Here is a 17,200-nt window from a genome sequence, read left to right on the forward strand (position 1 = left end):
TGCAGCCCAGATGGCGGGCAGTCTCTCTGGGCCGTTCTCCCCAGGGCCACCTGGACGCCTCCTATTTGCTTTGATTCAGCTCCTATTGCGCTTTTTCCTCTGATGCTGGCCCGTTCCCACCCAGCTAAGAGCCTCTATTTCTGGGACTCTTCGTGGATAATTGAGTGGGCAGAAGCTCCCCACCCACCCCCCTCGGAGCATCCCTTAAGAAAAGGGAGAGTGCTCCAGCGAAGTGAAAAACAGTGGGTGGTTCAGTTCAAAAGGACAAAATATTTCTTGCCCTGGCACTGGGAGAGGAAAGAAATTGTCTGAGGCACCGAAGAACAGCTAAACTAAGAAGCCGAAAGCTGCAGTCCGTAAGGGCAAATTAGGTGACTCAGCTGCGCTTCCCCTGGATCCAGTCCTTGTGGCATTAATGCGCTTTAAAAGGGAAAAATGCTTAACGGTGACAAAGAGTGGGCTCTATAAAAATGTGGCTTAATGCTGATTCTACCGGCTCCCCAAAGGCAGCCCCCTCCAGGCAGCCGGCACCTGCGGAGATCGCGACTGGCCTCCTAGGCCTGAGCCTGGGTGGGACCGAGTCTAAAATTATCCCTGATAATGAGTCTGGCAGAGGAGGGCCCAGCATGCTCATTTCCTGCCTCCATTCTGGCCTCCAAGACCTCGGCTCCCAGGGAGGCCTCTGGGAGGCAGCGGCCGCAGTGCCAAGGACCTGGGCCTTTTTGCCCAACGAAGTTAGGTTCAAGCTGGGATGGGTGTGTGGACATCAACCCACAGAGCCTCAGTTTGCTCATCTGTAAACAGGGCTCACAGCATGGAACCCGGTGTGTGTATGTGTGTGTGTGGAGGGAGGGGTGTGTGTGTGAAATGAGCTAGATCCGTGGAAAGAACCTGCTTCATTCCCTGGATGTAGCAACTGTTAAATAAAAGGAGGCTTGGAGGCGAAGGGCATGGACTGCAGGGCCCAACAGTCTTAATCCTGGTTTAGTCACTACTCACTCCTTGAGTGTGTGTGGAAAGCTTCTTAAATTTTAATATACATTTTAGCATTTATTATATGCCTGACTGTTCTTAGCATCACATCCTGACATCAAACTCTATGGAAGGCATTGATAGTGTACCCATTTTACAGAGTGGGTAAATGACTCTGGGGCAGAACCAAGGATCTGATTCTAGAGCCTGTACTTTTACCCTCCCTTGCAGGTGCCCTAACTCAGTGCTGCTGATAGAACTTCCTACAGGGATGGGAATGTTGTATTCTGAGCCGTCTAACTCCGTGGCCCCTAGCCACAGGTGGCTTTTGACCAGGTGAAATGCGGCTTGTGCAACCAAAGAACTGACGTTTATATTTTATTTAATTGTTAATGACTGTAAATTTTCCTAGCCACATGTGGCTAGTGGCTACCATATCAGGCTGCACAGAGCTAACCCCTCTTACTGTTAGTGTATTACTCTTCAGGGTCAACAGCAGGAATTTATCGATGACCCTAGCTCAGAGCCTGGCATATAGTAGCTGCTAAGTTAGGGGCTGCTCTTCATAGTGTTGCTAAGTAGAGAGATTGTCTTCAGAAGACGATGGTCTGCAGGCTTGCAGCAATACAAGGAAGTTTCCTTCATGCCTTGGGTGGCCAACATGTCCCAGCGCGCCCAAGAGTTTCCCATTTTAAAACTGGAAGTCCCGCAGCCCGGGAACCTCCTCAATCCCAGGCAAACCAGAATTGGCCCCCTTGCCTCAGATGATGTACAGAGTCCACAGGAAATGGGGGTCCCTCAATAGGCTCCCTAAAAGGAAACTCTTCCACAGCCTCACAGGCTGCATCCCAGTATTTGCCACAGGCAAGCCATCTGCCCTCTATGAGCCTCAGTTTCCCTTTTAGACAGTTAGGGAGAAGGTTTCTCTGCTTGCAGGTGGCTGCAAGGAATTGAAGGTACAAGGCTCAGAGCACAGTAGGTGGGCAGATAGGGCTGCTCTTGCGGGGAGGAGCGCAGGTAAGCTGTCCTGTTGGTTGAAACAGGCTTCCAGGCGAGGTGGGTGGGGCTTTTCCCTGTAGCTCTTTGTGGGGCAGCGTCGTCTTCGGCAGGAGGTGTCATGCCTGAGAGCCCAGCGTGGCCCCTGTGGGCCGAGGCGTTGAATACAGGGTGGCCCCAGGATGGAACCAGCGCCTCTGAAGTTCAAGTCTCTCGGTCAGACAGTGTGTGGGTGCGTGGGGTCCTGATGAGTCACCAGCTCTGGTGCTACGGGAGTTTCATCAGAGCTCGCAGGAATATCTGAACTAGCCATCTTCAAAGCTGGCCTTATCTCTGGGCCCCGACTTTCCCACCCGCAGGCCGGCCAAGAGGCAGCTCTAGGTGGGTTTGGAAAGAGCATCCTGACAGCCCTCTTCCCACCGGCCTTCCTGGCTCTGTGGCCCCTTGATGGGAGCAGCTTGATGGGGGCCCCGCGTGGCATCCCACCCGAATTCTGGAGTCCGCGCAGAGTTCACGACATCCCGTCCCTTTATTTTCCTGTTTATTCAGAGCATGTGTAAACACACGGGTTGCCTGGTTTCGGCGTCTCTTTGGCCATTTCATTATTGCTGGAGCCTCTGAGCATCACTGGAAACCTTGGGTTTTTCTAAATGAATCTAAAAATATACTCTTTGAAAAAAAAATCTTGGGAGTTGGACAGAGTTGACACAAGGCACGGTTATTTATTTTTTTTCCCTCGTCCCCTCCCCTCCCCCTCCTCCTCCTCCTCCTCCTCCTCCTCCTCCTCCTCCTCTCACCATCCCCAAATACAAAAAATCTGGGCAGCCGGAGGCCCGGAGGGACAGGGAAGGGCCCCTGGGTCAGTGACCAGGGGCTCAGGCCACCTGGGGTGTTGGTGTGAGCCCTAGGCGGCTTTTACTGGGAGGCGCCCCCTTGGAAGCTGGGGGGCTTGGGAGCCCGGGCATGGTTTATTAAAAGCTGCAGTGGGCTAGCGAGGCGGCGGCTGGGGCTACCCTTGCAAACGGCCGCCTGCAGCTCCTGCAGGGCCGGCTTGGACACTCGCACGCCCCCACCCCCTCTGCTCTGGCGGCCGCATCACTCCCTCTCCCGGACTTTTCTCGCGAACAATCAGGGACTTGTGCTGGCGGCCGAGGGAGCCACGGAGCTGGCTGGCCGCGGAGGAGGCGACGTCATGGATTCCTGAGTGTGAAGTTTGCAGGAAAGCCCTTAGTTTTGGAGATGGACGGGATCCAGTGGTTTCCATGGTGCTGGATAAACAGGAGGAAACAGTGAGGGAATCCCGTTATTTTACTGCATTGAAAGCCTATAAACACGGAGCGCCGGGAAGGAAGTCGCGTTCCCTCTCGAGTAAGCCGAGCGCCGAGCCGCGCCGACTCCAACGCGCCGGGAGCCGGAGCCGGGAGCCGGGAGCCGGGAGCCGGGAGCCGGGAGCCGGGAGCCGGGAGCCGGGAGCGGGAGCGGAGGCGCGCAGCTCCCGGGCCGCTCACAGGCTCCTCGGCCAGGGCACCCCGAGAGCATGCTTTAGAGGACGGCGCCCCCTTGGCTCCTGGTCTCAAAAAACAGAGCCCCTCTCAGCGCGCGCGCCAAGCCCCCATCCCTTCCAGATGCAGAGAGAGGCTGCGTTCAAGCTGGGGCACTGCCATCCCCTCCGCATCATGGGGTCTGTGGACCAAGGTAACTGACTCGCCCCGCACCGCGGCCGGTTCTCCCCCCGCCTCCCAGCCCTTCCCTTCTGCTCCTTCCTCGGGCAGCGCTTCGGGCTCCTGGCTGGCCGCAGGGGGGCCGGGGACCCCGGCTGCCCAGGGCGCACAGGTAGAGTGGCCGGGACAGAAGCGCCCGCGCCCTGGCCGAGGAGGGCGGGCAGGGGGCGGCGTTGGACCGCCGGGCGCCGGGCAGTGCCGTGCCCCACGCGGGATTCCCTGGCGAGGTGTCACGGGAGTTTCCCTTCCGTGGGGCACCGGGCGTCTCTCGCTACTAACCGCTGGCTGCTTAACCGTTTCGGCTTTTGACAGCAGATGCTACGCGGCTGTACTGTTATTAGTATTTTTATTTATTATATCATGTAGCTTTTTTTTTTTTCCTTTTAGGAGAACAGGCTTGGTCTTTTACTATATAGCAAAACTAGCCACGGAGACTTCGCTTTTGAAACAGTTACAGCAGCAGATGCGCTGGGACATTTAACCCCCCCCCCCACCCCCCTTTTTTTGGATGTGCCTGGTGGACACAGTCCCGGCTCCCCCTTTAAAGTGCAGTGTACCATCAGTTTGTTTTGCGATCTGATTACACTCTGCTTTCTGTATTTCTGCCTCTTTTCCTTCTCTTGGATTTAGCCCTGGAATCATACTCCTTGGATCTGACGGGAGGGGCTTAACGTATAAGAATATGTTATGAAAATCTGCCATCTGGCCGGGTGGCCAGGCGTGCGGGCTGTACACTCGCGCGCGTGGGGCTTGAAGAGTGGAGACCAGGCAATGGGGCGTGTGGTTCCGAGGCCAGCCCTGCCGGCGGTGGGGGCACTGCCCAGCGGGCAGGGCTGCAAGAGTTAAGTGAAATAAATACGCGTGGGAGGAGTTAGCCTGGTGTCATAAAATCAGAGTTGAATGTAGGTTTTGTGCTCTGCGTGGCTGATTAAAGTTCTGGGGGGGAAGAAATGACAATTTCAGTAAATAAACCTGAGGGTTTTATTTTATTTTTTTTTTAAAAACCAGAGTGAGGCCAAATGCCTTGGGTTGGGTAAATGGTGTGCTTTGCCTCAGTGGCACATATTTTTAGCTGAGTTGCACTTTGAACGGTGTAACTGGTCCCAGCTTATCCTGGCCTCTGCTAGTGGTCAAGCATGTGACATAATGGCCAAAAAAAAAATTACTAATGTTGCATCACCTGTAAAAGCGATGGCCTTAGATAGGTGACAGATACAGTAAGGACATGAACTGGTTTTGACTGTCACACATACCAACATAGGGCTTGATGTTATGATGGTGGGGGTGGGGGGTAGACCAATGCCAAGGGAGCTCTATTTGGAAAGGAAGAGAGCGAGAGGGAGAGAGAGGGAGAGGGAGAGCGAGCGAGAACGAGCGAGCGAGTTTGGAAGAGAAGCAGGGCTTCTGATGGACTCTGTGATCTAATACGAGCCTCACATTTCATTGGAGCGGCTCCCCCTCTGCTCAAGGTTGATGAACCTGCCCCTCTCTCCAGGTGTTGAAGTCCGTGTATCTTGCATGTGCCCATTCATTGCCTCCCCTCCCAGCCCATGCTCATGTGTGCAGCGATTGTGAGTATGTGCGTGCCAGTGTGTGTGTACACATGTGGGAGACAGGGCACCACATTGTTCCCAGCGAACCACACTCGGCATTCCAAGGCAGCTGGGCACACAGAAAGCAGTTCCAGGCATCAAAGAGCTGGCGTGAGAGATGCTTCCACCGTGCCCTGCTGAGGGAGAAGCTGATGCCCCTTTAAACTCAAACACCACGTGAGCTTAGGAACAGACCTGAAGTGTGCATGCAGATGGGCGGGGCCATGGAAAGCGAATAGAAATATTTGCATGGCAGGAAAACACTGACCTTGCTGTGCGGCTTTGGGTCAAGGCTCTGGGAAAAACCGAAGATCTGAAAGAGGTGTGTTCAGTTTTATCTGAAGTGGGATGATGGAAAGTATTTCAGGAATAAACACATCCAGCATGAGCTCTGTTCACTCCCAGACTGGAACTCCCTGCCTTCTGATTGGTTAGAATTTCTGTTTGGCCACATCACACCGTGTGATCTTGGATAAGTGCCTTAACCGCTCTGTGCCTCAGTTTTCACATCTGTAAAATGGGGCCAATAATATCGATGCCATGCTCAGAGTCCATGCTCGATAAATGTTAGCTGCAATTCCTATTGAAGTTGCAAAACAATAACTTACATGGATACAGAAACTGGATTTTGCAACAAGAAGTTGCTGAAGAGATGTAGCACTTCAAACCTCTCCAGGTACTTTTCACCTTACTGGGGCTTCATAGTGAGACAGGTTGGGCTAAGATGATGGCTGCAAAGCCTCAGTTTCCTCATCAGCAAAAGGGAAAGATGATCATGTTGACCTCACAGCGTTGTTATAAACATCCTGTGAAATCACGCACGGAAAATGCTAACGTCGATGCTTAGCATGCGGTTAACACACATGCGATGTTATTGTTATCTGACGATTGAGGACCGGGGCAGCCAGCCTTGCCCCGGGTCACACACAGTGGGAACTCTCGTGCTGTCTATGGGGGTGAGAACAAGCGTATAGTGAGCACTGGCTGGGAGCCGCACACCCAAGTGTTTGCAAGTCTTAAGCCTTTAATTGTCCGGGCAAGTATGTTGCTAAGTTGTGCAGTCATCTCCTGCACGGAGGAGGGCAGTGAGGCACAGAGAGGTGCAGTAACTGGCCAAGGGCGACCCGCGGAGAAGTGGTGGAGCCATCATCTGTTTTTATTTATTTTTAAAAATATGTTTTTATTGATTTCAGAGAGAGGAAGAGAGAGAAACATCAATGATGAGAGAGAATCTTCGATTGGCTGCCTCCTGCATGCCCCTCCTTCCCCCCTACTAGGGATCCAGCCTGCACCCTGGGCATGTGCCCTGACTGGGAATTGAGGAATTGAACTGTGACCTCCTGGTTCATAGGTTGGTGCTCAACCACTGAGCCACAGTGGCCAGGCCGGAGCCATCATTCGAACACAGGCCCTTGACCGTAGGTTCTGCTGTGTCTGGAACTCACTAATGTTACCATAATTTTTATAATGCCTTTCGATAGAAGAGCAAACTGAGGGGGTCCACTCCTTGATCCGTGGTTCTGTCCCCATCACCACGTTATTTCTTGGCGTATCCTGGAAGGGTAGGAGGGGAGTGTGGGCGGCGGTGGAGGGAACCAGCATCATCGTTAAAGATGGGGAAACCGAGGCGGCAGCCGACTTGTCCGAGCACAGAACGATTCGGGGAGGGCTCCGTGCCTCGCCTTGCCTCAGGGAAAGGGAAGGACAACGTTTCCGCTTCCCCCAGAAGGAGACTGGCCCCGGCGGCCAGGAGGCTCTGAGGCCAGCACTGCTTCCCGTTTCTGCCCGGAACAGCGCCCCTCCAAGGGCCCTTCCCGTCTCCCCCTTTTCTCAGGACTTCAGAGGGAAGCTGCTCCGACCCCCTCGTTAAAGACTTTCCCCTGAGGACAGGGGCCGGGTTCCCTGTTCCTGTGAGTGTCCAGTGGGTTCGTTCTAGGTAATTTTCTACTCCCAGGACATCAACAGCTGACATCTGGGTGAGAGGTTCAACTCTTGGCTCTGCCGCTCCCCACTAGTACCTGCACCTCCTGTGCCCCAGTTTCCCCACGAGTAAAACAGTGGTAGTAATAGTATCTGGAATAATCATTAATATAGTTGACAGTGAGTATCAGACCGTCAGAACAGCAGGGGCAGGGTCCAAGGAGACTCCCCTGCCGCGCCAGGTTTTAACCCTTCATCTGCTGAATTACAGGGAAGGTCCCAAGACAGCAAAGGCCCTTGCTGGGCGGGTGGGGGTGGGGGGGATGACAGCAATCATTTACCAATCTGTGGAGAGCTTTTAATCAACAATATGACTCTCCAATCACTCACTTAATAAACAATTGCTGCCATTATTACTGTACAATTCATTCATTCATATTTACCACCCCCCCAAAAAAGATCCCACCTAAAAAACAACAATTATTGCCCTAGCCCCGCCGTCAGCAAATTGCGGCTCGCGAGGCACATGCGGCTCTTTGGCCCCTTGAGTGTGGCTCTTCCACAAAATACCACGGCCTGGGCGAGTCTATGTTGAAGAAGTGGCGTTAGAAGAAGTTTAAGTCTAAAAAATTTGGCTCTCAAAAGAAATTTCAATCGTTGTACTGTTGATATGTGGCTCTGTTGACTAATGAGTTTACCGACCACTGCCCTAGCCGGTTTGGCTCAGTGGATAGAGCATTGGCCCATGGACTGAAGGGTCCCAGTTCGATTCTGGTCAAGGGCATATACCTGGGTTGCAGGCTCAATCCCTGGCCCTGTTTAGGGTGCTTACAAGAGGCAACCAAACGATGTGTCTCTCCCACATCGATGTTTCTCTCTCTCTGTCTCTCTCCCCCCGCATCCCCCTCCCCTTACACTCTCTCTAAAAATCAATGGAAAAATATCTTCGGGTGAGGATTAACAACAGCAACAATAAAGCAATGACCAAGCACTTTCCTGTGCATGCTCTCACTACGTAATGAGCATCTCGAATCTTGCCTAGAAGAAGCCAGGCAGGGTCCTGTTTCTGTTCCTTCGCTAGAAGAGCAATTCGGGCCTCTGAGGGCCCAGACTGGATTGGCGGTTCCCTGGGACCCTGCCCCGAGCTGCCCTTCCCTTTACTTATCACCCTGCTGGTGATTGTCCGTGCTGTGTCCGTGCTCCCCTGTCGCCCCAGTGCCCGGAACGGTGCCCGGATGCAGTAGGTGCTGTTTTGTGAAGTGGCGGATGGACGGGTGGATGAATGAATGATGCAGTGGGTAACCTGACTTCCTAAGGCCAGCGGAAGCACCACGGCGTCTTTTCGGCTCACTCTCCTGCACCTCCTTTAGACCACGACGTTGGCCTTGGACTCCCACGTTCCCCGCCGCACCTCACGCTAGTGGCCTACACGGAAATTCTCCCTGGGTCATCCACCAGGCACATGCTCTCCTGCTGTTGTCTGGGATGAATCAGGCCCCAAAGGCAAGAACAACAAACAGCAACCATGACCATGACAGCAGCCACCACGACCGAGTGCCAACTATGTGCCAGGCGCCGTCCTGAGGGCGTTCCGTGTGCCACCTCATTAATCCTCATACCAGCCTGACAGGCAGTGTCCCCCTCTTGCACCGGGAGGTGCAGCCACGCCCCCAGGTCACGTCGCCGGGCCTCGGAGTTGGCCTCAAGCCCGCTCCACCATGTTGCTCCCATTGGGCTGAATAACCGGGGCAAGAAGGCGACCCGTTTTCCCAGTGTGACGTCCTCTGTGGCCAGACGCTTTGCCGGTGCGATGTCAGTGGATTCTCACAAAACCCCCGAGAGGCGGGTGTTTAACACGATCCCTGCGTAGAGACGAGGAAACCAAGAAGGGAGTGGTCAAGGCATTCCAAGGGCAGAGGCAGATCTGGCTGATGCCAGAAGCTCGGGTTTAAGGGCTCCGAGGTCCTGCTTCTCCTGTTTCCTGCAGGGACCACCCAGCGAGCTGGCATGAGCTGGAGCAGAGGGCCGCAGCCCCAACGGAGCCAGCCCTCCACAGAGCGTGGTGTGTGCGTGCGTGTGTGTGTGTGTGCGTGTGTGCATGTATGTGTGCGTGCGTGTATGTGTGTGCGCGTGTATATGTGTGTGCACGTGTATGTGTGTGTGCATGTATGTGTGCGTGCGTGTATGTGTGTGTGCATGTGTGTGTGTGTTGGGGGGGTTCCTGTCCCCCTCCCACCCTGCCTCTCTGGACCACTCAGTGACTTCTGGTGGCCCCATCCCCACCACATCCAGTCTCTCCAGGGTAATGGACCTGCCCAGGGACCCATTTCCTCAAAGCCCAGCTGGGTGCTCCGTGGCCTGCCGTCCCAGCAGGTGCATTCCCAGCACTGGCTACACTCAGAGGGGTCTGCGCCTGCCCCTTCCTTCCTTTCACACACTGCACTGCTCACTCTGCTCCCTGTGCCTGGCCTGTGCCTGTCTTCCCACCGGGGCTCCCTCCCCGCTTTTCACATCTTCCTTCAGGGCCAGCTCATTCCCGCCTCCTCTTAGGAGCTCCCTGGACCATCCATTCATTTCTATCAGCGACTTTAGAGCATCTGCCGTGCGCCAATTCCTGTGCAAGGTGCCGGGAGAGAGTGGTGGCCAGGACAGTCGGCCCTCACTCAGCAAACACCGAGCGAGTGAGGGCAGGAATAGCCCAGATGATTTCAAACGCTGTTAACGTAAGGGACTGAAATAGGAGAAGAGTCAGATGCAAATGACTTGGCATATTCATGTGAATGTGTGTGTGTGTGTGTGAGAGAGAGTGTGTGTGGTAGGTGGGTGTACTTGTTTCCTGTGGCTGCCGTCACAAATGACCACAAACCGGGTGGCTTGAAACAACAGCCATCTCTCCTCTCAGTTCTGGAGACTCAGAGTCTGAAAGTAAGGTGTCAGCTGGGCCACGTGGGCTCTGAGGCTCTGGGAGGGGAGGTCCCTGTCCCTTCCAGCTTCAGGTGACCCCTGCAAACCCGTGGCGTTCATTCCTTGGCGTGTCCGTGCACCACTCCGCTGTCTGTCCCCATCGTCACACAGCCTCTTCCTGTCCTCTCACGAGGACCCCAGTCCTTGGACGAGAGTCCTTAGCGCTAATGACCTGAGCCTGACTTGATGGCATTGGCAAAGACCCATTTTCCAAATAAGATTGCAGGCACGGGAAGGGGGTTAGGACTCGAACATATTTTGGGGGCGGGACTCACACCAACCCAGAGCAGTAGGGATTGCTCATTCAGGCTGGGTGGTCCCTTGCTTTCTAAAGAGAGGTCTTTTTCATTGACCCCCGAACGGCGAGGGAGCTGCCTGTGAAATGTCTGGGGGCCGAGCATCCAAAGCAGAAGAAGTAGCGTGTGCAAAGGCCCTGAGGTGTGCCTGGGATGGTCAGTGACCAGCAAGAAGATGCGTGGCTGGAACAGGGTTGGGTTTGGGTTCCACTGTGAAGGTGGAGCTGCCTGGATTTGCTGAGGGTTTGCACGTGGGTGAAAAGAAGAGCGGAAGCCAGGCTACTCCTTGGTGTTTGGTGGAAGAACTGGCTGAACTCTCGGGCGATATCTGAGCTGGGAACATGGGAGAAGTTTCAGAAGGAAATCGTGTTCGGTGGGACACGTTCACTCTGAGATACCGGTTGGATACCCAGATGGAGATGTTGGGTGGACAGTGGAATGTCTGAGCTCAGATTTCAGGGGCCAAGGCGGGGGGATTGTGACGGGAGACGAGATCACGAACACAAGCCAGGGTAGGATCGTGCAGGGTCTTGTGAGCAGTTGGCAGTCCATTCTCAGGGCAATGGGCGCGGGGGGGGGGGGAGGTTTTGGGGGGGCACTGGGGGGTTCTAAGCAGCAGGGGTGGGAGCCTGTTGATCTCTGGAAGGGTTGTATTGACCACTGAGTGGCGAGCAGCCTTAGGCAGGTGAGAGTGAGTGCTGGTGGGAGGCTGGTGCAGTGGCCTAGGCAGGAAATGACGGTGGCTGGGGCCAGCGCGGGGCGGAGGAGGAGGCGACAAGTGGCACTTCCTAGCCCATGGTGCATTCTGCTTGCAGCTCTCAAGCCGCGCTCCCGTGAGCCCTGGGGTTCTGCAGGGATGTTCCCTGTCTTTGACACCCGAGGGTATATGCCACTGATTTTGTGAATAATAGGAGCCACTTCAGACATGCCTTCCTCTCGGCCCAGCCCAGATTCCCCATGCCAGCTCTCCTTCACCCTCTGCTATCACTGGGAGTCATAAGACTTTTTTTTTTTAGCGTTTCATCTTGGTCCAAACATGTCCCTTAGCAAATCCACCCTTAGCTAATAGCCCAGGAAAAATGTGACTCAGTAATGAGTATCAGATTCACATGGGACAAAACCATGTCTGTGGCGGCACGTGTGACTTATAAAAGTAACACAGCCTCCTCCGTGCCTCAGTGGGGGCGACAGTGATCTTTACACCGGGGGGCGGGGGGGTACACACAGATCATGCCTGCGACACTCTCAGTGGTCTGTTCATCTTAGCTGCCGTTTTCACTATTATTTTACTGTTTTACATTCAAGCCATTACTTTCTTTAAGCCTAATAACCTTCAGGAGACCTTCCTGAAGGGGAGAAATCCATTTTCCACCCACTCTCTGGGGTCTTCTCTGTGGGTTTGGGACGCCCTGCTTCAGTCACTCAGCCAGTTTGTGGAGGATGTCCTAGCTGCGAGGCCGGCCAGGTGCTGGAGAAAATCCGAGATATGTAAGATGTGCTCGTTTGTATTTGAAACGCAGATAAAGCTTTTTTTTTTTTTTTTTTTTTTTTTACTTTTGTAAAGTAGGGGAGAGACAATCATATGTGAAGCCATTTACATGCTAATTAACCAAAGTTTAGGGGAAGCCTAGTGATTGTGTTGACAGAGGAAAGAGAGGGTGAGAGGAGACACCATTTGCTTTTTTTTTTTTTTTGGGGGGGGTGCGGGTCGGGCTGAAGGGAGCCTGATGGGGGCTTAGCTTTGAGGTCCCTGGAGTCAGCATGCTTGTTCTTGTCACTCCCTGATTTCAAAGATTGTGAAAGTGACACAGATGTTAGAGTCTGCACAGACCCCGGCAAGAGAGAGAATGGAGATGAGACAGACACATGGTACTGGGGGTGCGGGCATTTAGGAAGGCAGCCTGGGTGACCGAGGGTGACAGTGGGACAGCGTGAAGGCGGATGTTTGAGAGAGAGTTGTGGGGTGGACAAGACTGGCCAATGCACCATGCCCTAACCGACCAGCCTCCGCTGCCTGCCCTTGGGGCTCTGGCTCAGCAGGAGATGAGGCCCCCCCGCCCCTGCTTGGGGGGTGTTGGCATCTCCTGTTTAAGGAAAGGCAAGGACAGCAGTCTCAGGGAGAGGTGAGTTGCTGAGCATGTCCCCTTATTAAATATTACTTCCACAAGGAATGAAAAGGAGTCAAGAGCCTGGAGATCAGGGTCTCACGCTCACGGCCTCATGGGAACTCCTGGGGCAGTTGGGTGGGGTCTGTGGGGCCCTGAGAGCCACAGACTCACCTGAAGGGGTGGCCTCTACTCAGCTCCAGGCGATATAGGCCTCTGCTGTGGCCAGATCTTCCCATGTTTTAGGAGACATTGAAAATGTTAATTTTTACATGAAATCTAATTAAACAATGTTAGTTCAGATTAAAAAAATTACAGGGCAGATCAAACATAATACAGGGTTGGGCAGAAGTATGCTTACAGTCGTGAGTACAGGAAACAGAGTTTATTCTGTATTATTATTTATTAAGTATTGTATTATTTTCCATACAAACAACTGTACACCTACTTTGGCCCACCCTCTATGCCGGCAGGATGGGTTTGGCCGAGCTACTGCAGACCTGTGTGCTGTCCCATGGCACGTCTTCCTGCATCCCACACCTGGATTTGGGGTCTGACTTTCAGTAGAACGCTGCTCGACCACCGGGTGGCAGAGCCAGTAAGAGAAGGGGAGAAAGGCAGGATACCTAGGAGAGCTGGGGGGCGGTGGGTGGGTGGGTACAGGGGTGGGGCGGAGGCAGCTTCCCAGAGCCCACCGGCCAGGTGTTTGTGTTTAACTCTGTACCAGATGGGAAGCCACAGGAGGGGTTATGGGATGTCTGTTTTGAAAGCATCCCGCTGGCTGCCCTGTGAAAGGGCAGACGTGGTAGTGAGCCAGGCAGGAGGCTGCCTCAGTGGGCCAGGTGAGAGATGATGGGACTGGGGATGACTGGGGCGGGCGGGAGGGAGGGAGGGCGGTGAAGTTGGAGATAAAGGGTTGGGTTTGGGTTCCATGGTGAAGGTGGAGCTGCCTGGATTTGCTGAGGGTTTGCACGTGGGTGAAAAGAAGAGCGGAAGCCAGGGCTACTCCTTGGTGTTTGGTGGAAGAACTGGCTGAACTCTCGGGCGATATCTGAGCTGGGAACACGGGAGACGTTTCAGAAGGTAATCGTGTTCGGTGGGACACGTTCACTCTGAGATGCCTGTGGGATACCCAGATGGAGATGTTGGGTGACAGTGGAATGTCTGAGCCCAGATTTCAGGGGCCAAGTTCAGGCTGTAGATAAAAATGAGCTTTATACCAGTAGGGGGAAGGGGCCGACGGGAAGGGGTCTCAGGACTCAGAGCCGCCTGCATTGGGGCTGGGGGGCGGGGGCGGTGCTCCTCAGATATTTGTATTTCGGTAGAACCAAGCAGTTTCCCAAAGGAACACACTGGCGTGCTGTTGTCGGAAGAAGGGGGTATGGGCTTCTGGGTAGGCAGAATCAACCCGGGTCCAGGAGAGGGGGGGCATTTACCCATTGGGGTGGGGAGATGAGAAAGGACCCGGGAGGGCGACACCAGGCTCCCTCCTCGTCTACAGCACAAGGCAGGCTTGTTCCTGGTTTACCTCTGACCAAATTTCAGGGCCTGGACTTTGGGTGTTGTCATTAGGGCCGAGAGCATCCACCTTCTTCTGGATACTTCTATCAGTGTCCTAGCCTGCGTCCTCTCCCCTCCCCCACCGACATTTATTAGCCGCCCCTAAGATGCTTGTTGGATACTCCCAGGATAGCTGTGCTTGTGGTTAGGAAACAAATAAAGGGATTTCTTTATATTCTGACAGTCAGAAAGCACTTCCCAAAACTCCTAAGCCAGGCCCAGGCCCCTGGAATGGAGTCTGAGTTTAACCCGGGGGCTCTCACCCCTGGCTACACACTGGAAGGCTCTGGGGAGCTTTTACAGAACACGGAGGCCCAGGCCCCACCCTCAGACATTCTGATGATAACTGGTCTCTGGTGTGAACAGCTCTCCCGGTGAGTCTAAGGTGTAGCCGGGTTAAGAACCACTGGGGTTGGTTCCGGGGATGGTGCTGGGCTTTTAGATAGTGCTCCCGCGCTGTACCTGTCCCTAACACCCACCTTGGATGCTTGCTTACAAATACACATCCCTGAGCCTCCTCTCCAGACTCATGGAAGCAGGAGCTCAGGGAGGGGCTCATCAGTTCTGAGCAAGCATTCGGGTGTATTGCTGCCCGCAGCCCCCCAGCTGCACTGCCCTCCGTGCTCAGCCTGCAGCACGCCCCGCTCCTGCTGGCTCTTGCTCTTTGGGGGGTTTCCACTGCAGAACACTCTTCCCCCAGCTCCACCATCAACCAGGATCGTCCCAGTGTCACCATCCCAGGAGGCCCTTCCTGACCACAGAGATGACTGATCCTCCCTAGCCGCAGTCATTACCCCAGAGCCCTGGTGAGGTCTCTCCTGGCGCCTCACAGGAGGTGGTCTTTGTTCCCTGTGTATCTCCCTCATGGCTCTCCCCTCCCCAGAACCAGAGCTTCTCCAGGGCCAGTGTCCCCTTCATGCTGGTGCCCGGCACCTGGCGCGTGAGAGGTGGCCAGGAGGTCCAGGTGGGGCTTGTGCTCAGAGTATCAGAGTATCTGATTCTTTCCCAGGGCGGGGAATGTGGAGTTAGGGGCTTGCCGGTGAGAACTAGGTGAACAGCACTCCGCGGTGGGCACAGAGGCACAGGAGGTACAGATCTGCCCCTTGAAGAAGAAAAGCGGGAAAGCCTGGGATCCGCTGGTCACACGGGGCAAAACTTCAGTGGCAGCAGCTTTCTGGTCGGGATCCTGGGTCGCACAGGGCCAGCAGCGCTCACCCGCCCGGGCGGGGCGGGGGTGGGCGGGGATGGATGGCAGGGGCCCCAGCGCCTGCCTAAGCTGGGGGCCAGGGCGGGCGGGTGGCCTCCTTCCTAGGGCGCTGGCCAGCCCCGCCACCCGCTTCTCCCTCTCTTCTGCCCTCCCTCCCTCCCTCCCTCCCCCGTCTGGGTGGCGCCCCGCCCCCGCCGGCCCGGCCGCCCTGTCCCCGCCTCCCCCTCCCGGGGCTGCAACAGGTGCCTCCCGAGCAGGAAGCTCGCGCCGCTGCGCTGCTGGGCTCCCGGCGCGTCCAGACCCGCTGAGCCAGGCGCGCCGTCCCCGACCCGGGGTCCCTCCCGCGAGGACAGTGACCCCGCCACTCCGCCCGCCTCTCCGCCCGCTTCCTGCACCTTGCACCCCCGGCAAGGGCCAGGGAGAAAGCCGGCCGGCCCTCGCCCCGGCCCGCAGCCCTCCCGCCGCCGCCTCGCGCGCCATGGAAGCCCCAGATCAGCAGCCGGACCCCGACGGAGGGGACGCCCTGGGCCCCGAGCCGGGGGGCAGCCCCCAGGACGAGCTGGACTTCTCCATCCTCTTCAACTATGAGTATATGAACCCTATCGAAGGTCGGTGGAGGCTCCCCCCCACCCCCACCGGCCTGGCCCCCCAGTGGGGGCTGGCCTGGGGGGGGTGGGTCAGGGCCCCTCTGCTCCAGATGTCACTCTTCTGGGGGCTCGGTGAGGGGGTGCCTCTCCCCCGGGAGAGGGAGGGCACGAGGCCAGGGACTGCTGCCACCCTTAGGGGGCAGTCGGCTCACTTTGCCCCATCGGGTGTCAGCTTCCAATTCCTGTGACCTCCCTGTGGGAGGGAGGGGTGGCACAAGGTGGCAGGGGGCGCAGCTGGCCTCCTGCCTGCTGCTGGGTAGTCGGAGGGCAAGGGAGCGATTGGTTTGCCTTTGGAGGGAGGAGGGGAGGAAGCCAGAGAATGGAGGTAGTGGGAGGGGGCGGGTGCACGGGAGGTGGCCACTGAACCTCAGGATCAGGGCAGGTGAAAGCGGATCCCCTCCCTGCAGGCACCCCGAGGGAGGCTGAGAGGGTTTGTTGGGGACTTTGTGTTGAAACTAAGGAAGAGGTTGTCTGTGTCTAATGCTGGAGTGTGGTTTGACTTCACTGTCAGGAGGCCGGCCCATTTCCTCCCTGGGTGGTGCTGCTGCCTTTGCCAATCACCCCAGTGATCAGTGGGCGTTTATTCAAGCCATCAGCACCCCACAGTCACAGTGGATGTGGGGGCTGAGAGGGGGCGGGGTGGGGTAGCTGGCGGTGGAGCCGGCACCTGTCAGTGTGTGCCTTCAAGTGCCTCTGCCGCTGGGGCTGGGCGGCCCTGGCTGGGCTGTCACTTCACGTGCTTAACAGGAGCCTTCTTCAGAAGAGGGAGGAGGCCGCACACCCAACCTCATTGTATTTTTCTGGTTAGCAGGTTGTCTTGGAAAAAAAACAAAAATCTAACCAGGCTTCCTGATTTTGACAGCCCAGCCCAGCCCAGCCAATACTTGCTGAAGCCTCAGGGGCAGGCTGGCTGGTGACTTCAACAAGTCACGGGGGTTGCTGCCTGCGGAGTCAGGCAGGGCTGTGCTGGCTGGTTTGTGTAGGTGGCCTTTTCTAGGACCTGGACCGTGGGGGCCGGGGGTGGAGGGTGGGGCTTGCTTTTGCCCAGAGATGCTTGTTCGGCAGGTGAATGAGAAGTTTCCCCTTCCTTCCCTTCCATGTGTCTTCACTGGCCACCTCAGGTGAGGGGCTTGCTTTGACCTCAGGGGTCCCCAAGTGAAGACGGTAATTAGTAATTATTCTCTATTTTGGCTGGAGATGGAAATAATTAGCCAGCAAGA

The 17,200-nt window shown here is 55.7% G+C and overlaps 1 protein-coding gene across 6 annotated transcripts in view; it reads left to right on the plus strand.

Annotated features, from left to right (window-relative positions):
- The first annotated feature begins 3,332 nt into the window (after positions 1 to 3,332).
- NFATC2 (nuclear factor of activated T cells 2) overlaps positions 3,333 to 17,200 on the plus strand; it is a 157,828-nt gene continuing 143,960 nt past the window's right edge. For 3 of the 6 annotated variants that reach the window (XM_079783354.1, XM_079783353.1, XM_079783355.1), the window contains exon 1: positions 3,333 to 3,663. In XM_079783354.1, the coding sequence (XP_079639480.1) occupies positions 3,594 to 3,663 (70 nt within the window). In that variant the 5' untranslated portion in view covers positions 3,333 to 3,593. Of the gene's footprint in view, positions 3,664 to 15,589; positions 15,942 to 17,200 lie in introns of those variants that run through there. The other 3 variants (XM_079783352.1, XM_079783351.1, XM_079783356.1) reach the window with 2 other exon arrangements.

This window comes from Cnephaeus nilssonii (assembly GCF_951640355.1).
Source record: "Cnephaeus nilssonii genome assembly, chromosome: 11".
In the NCBI taxonomy this organism is placed as follows: domain Eukaryota; kingdom Metazoa; phylum Chordata; class Mammalia; order Chiroptera; family Vespertilionidae; genus Cnephaeus; species Cnephaeus nilssonii.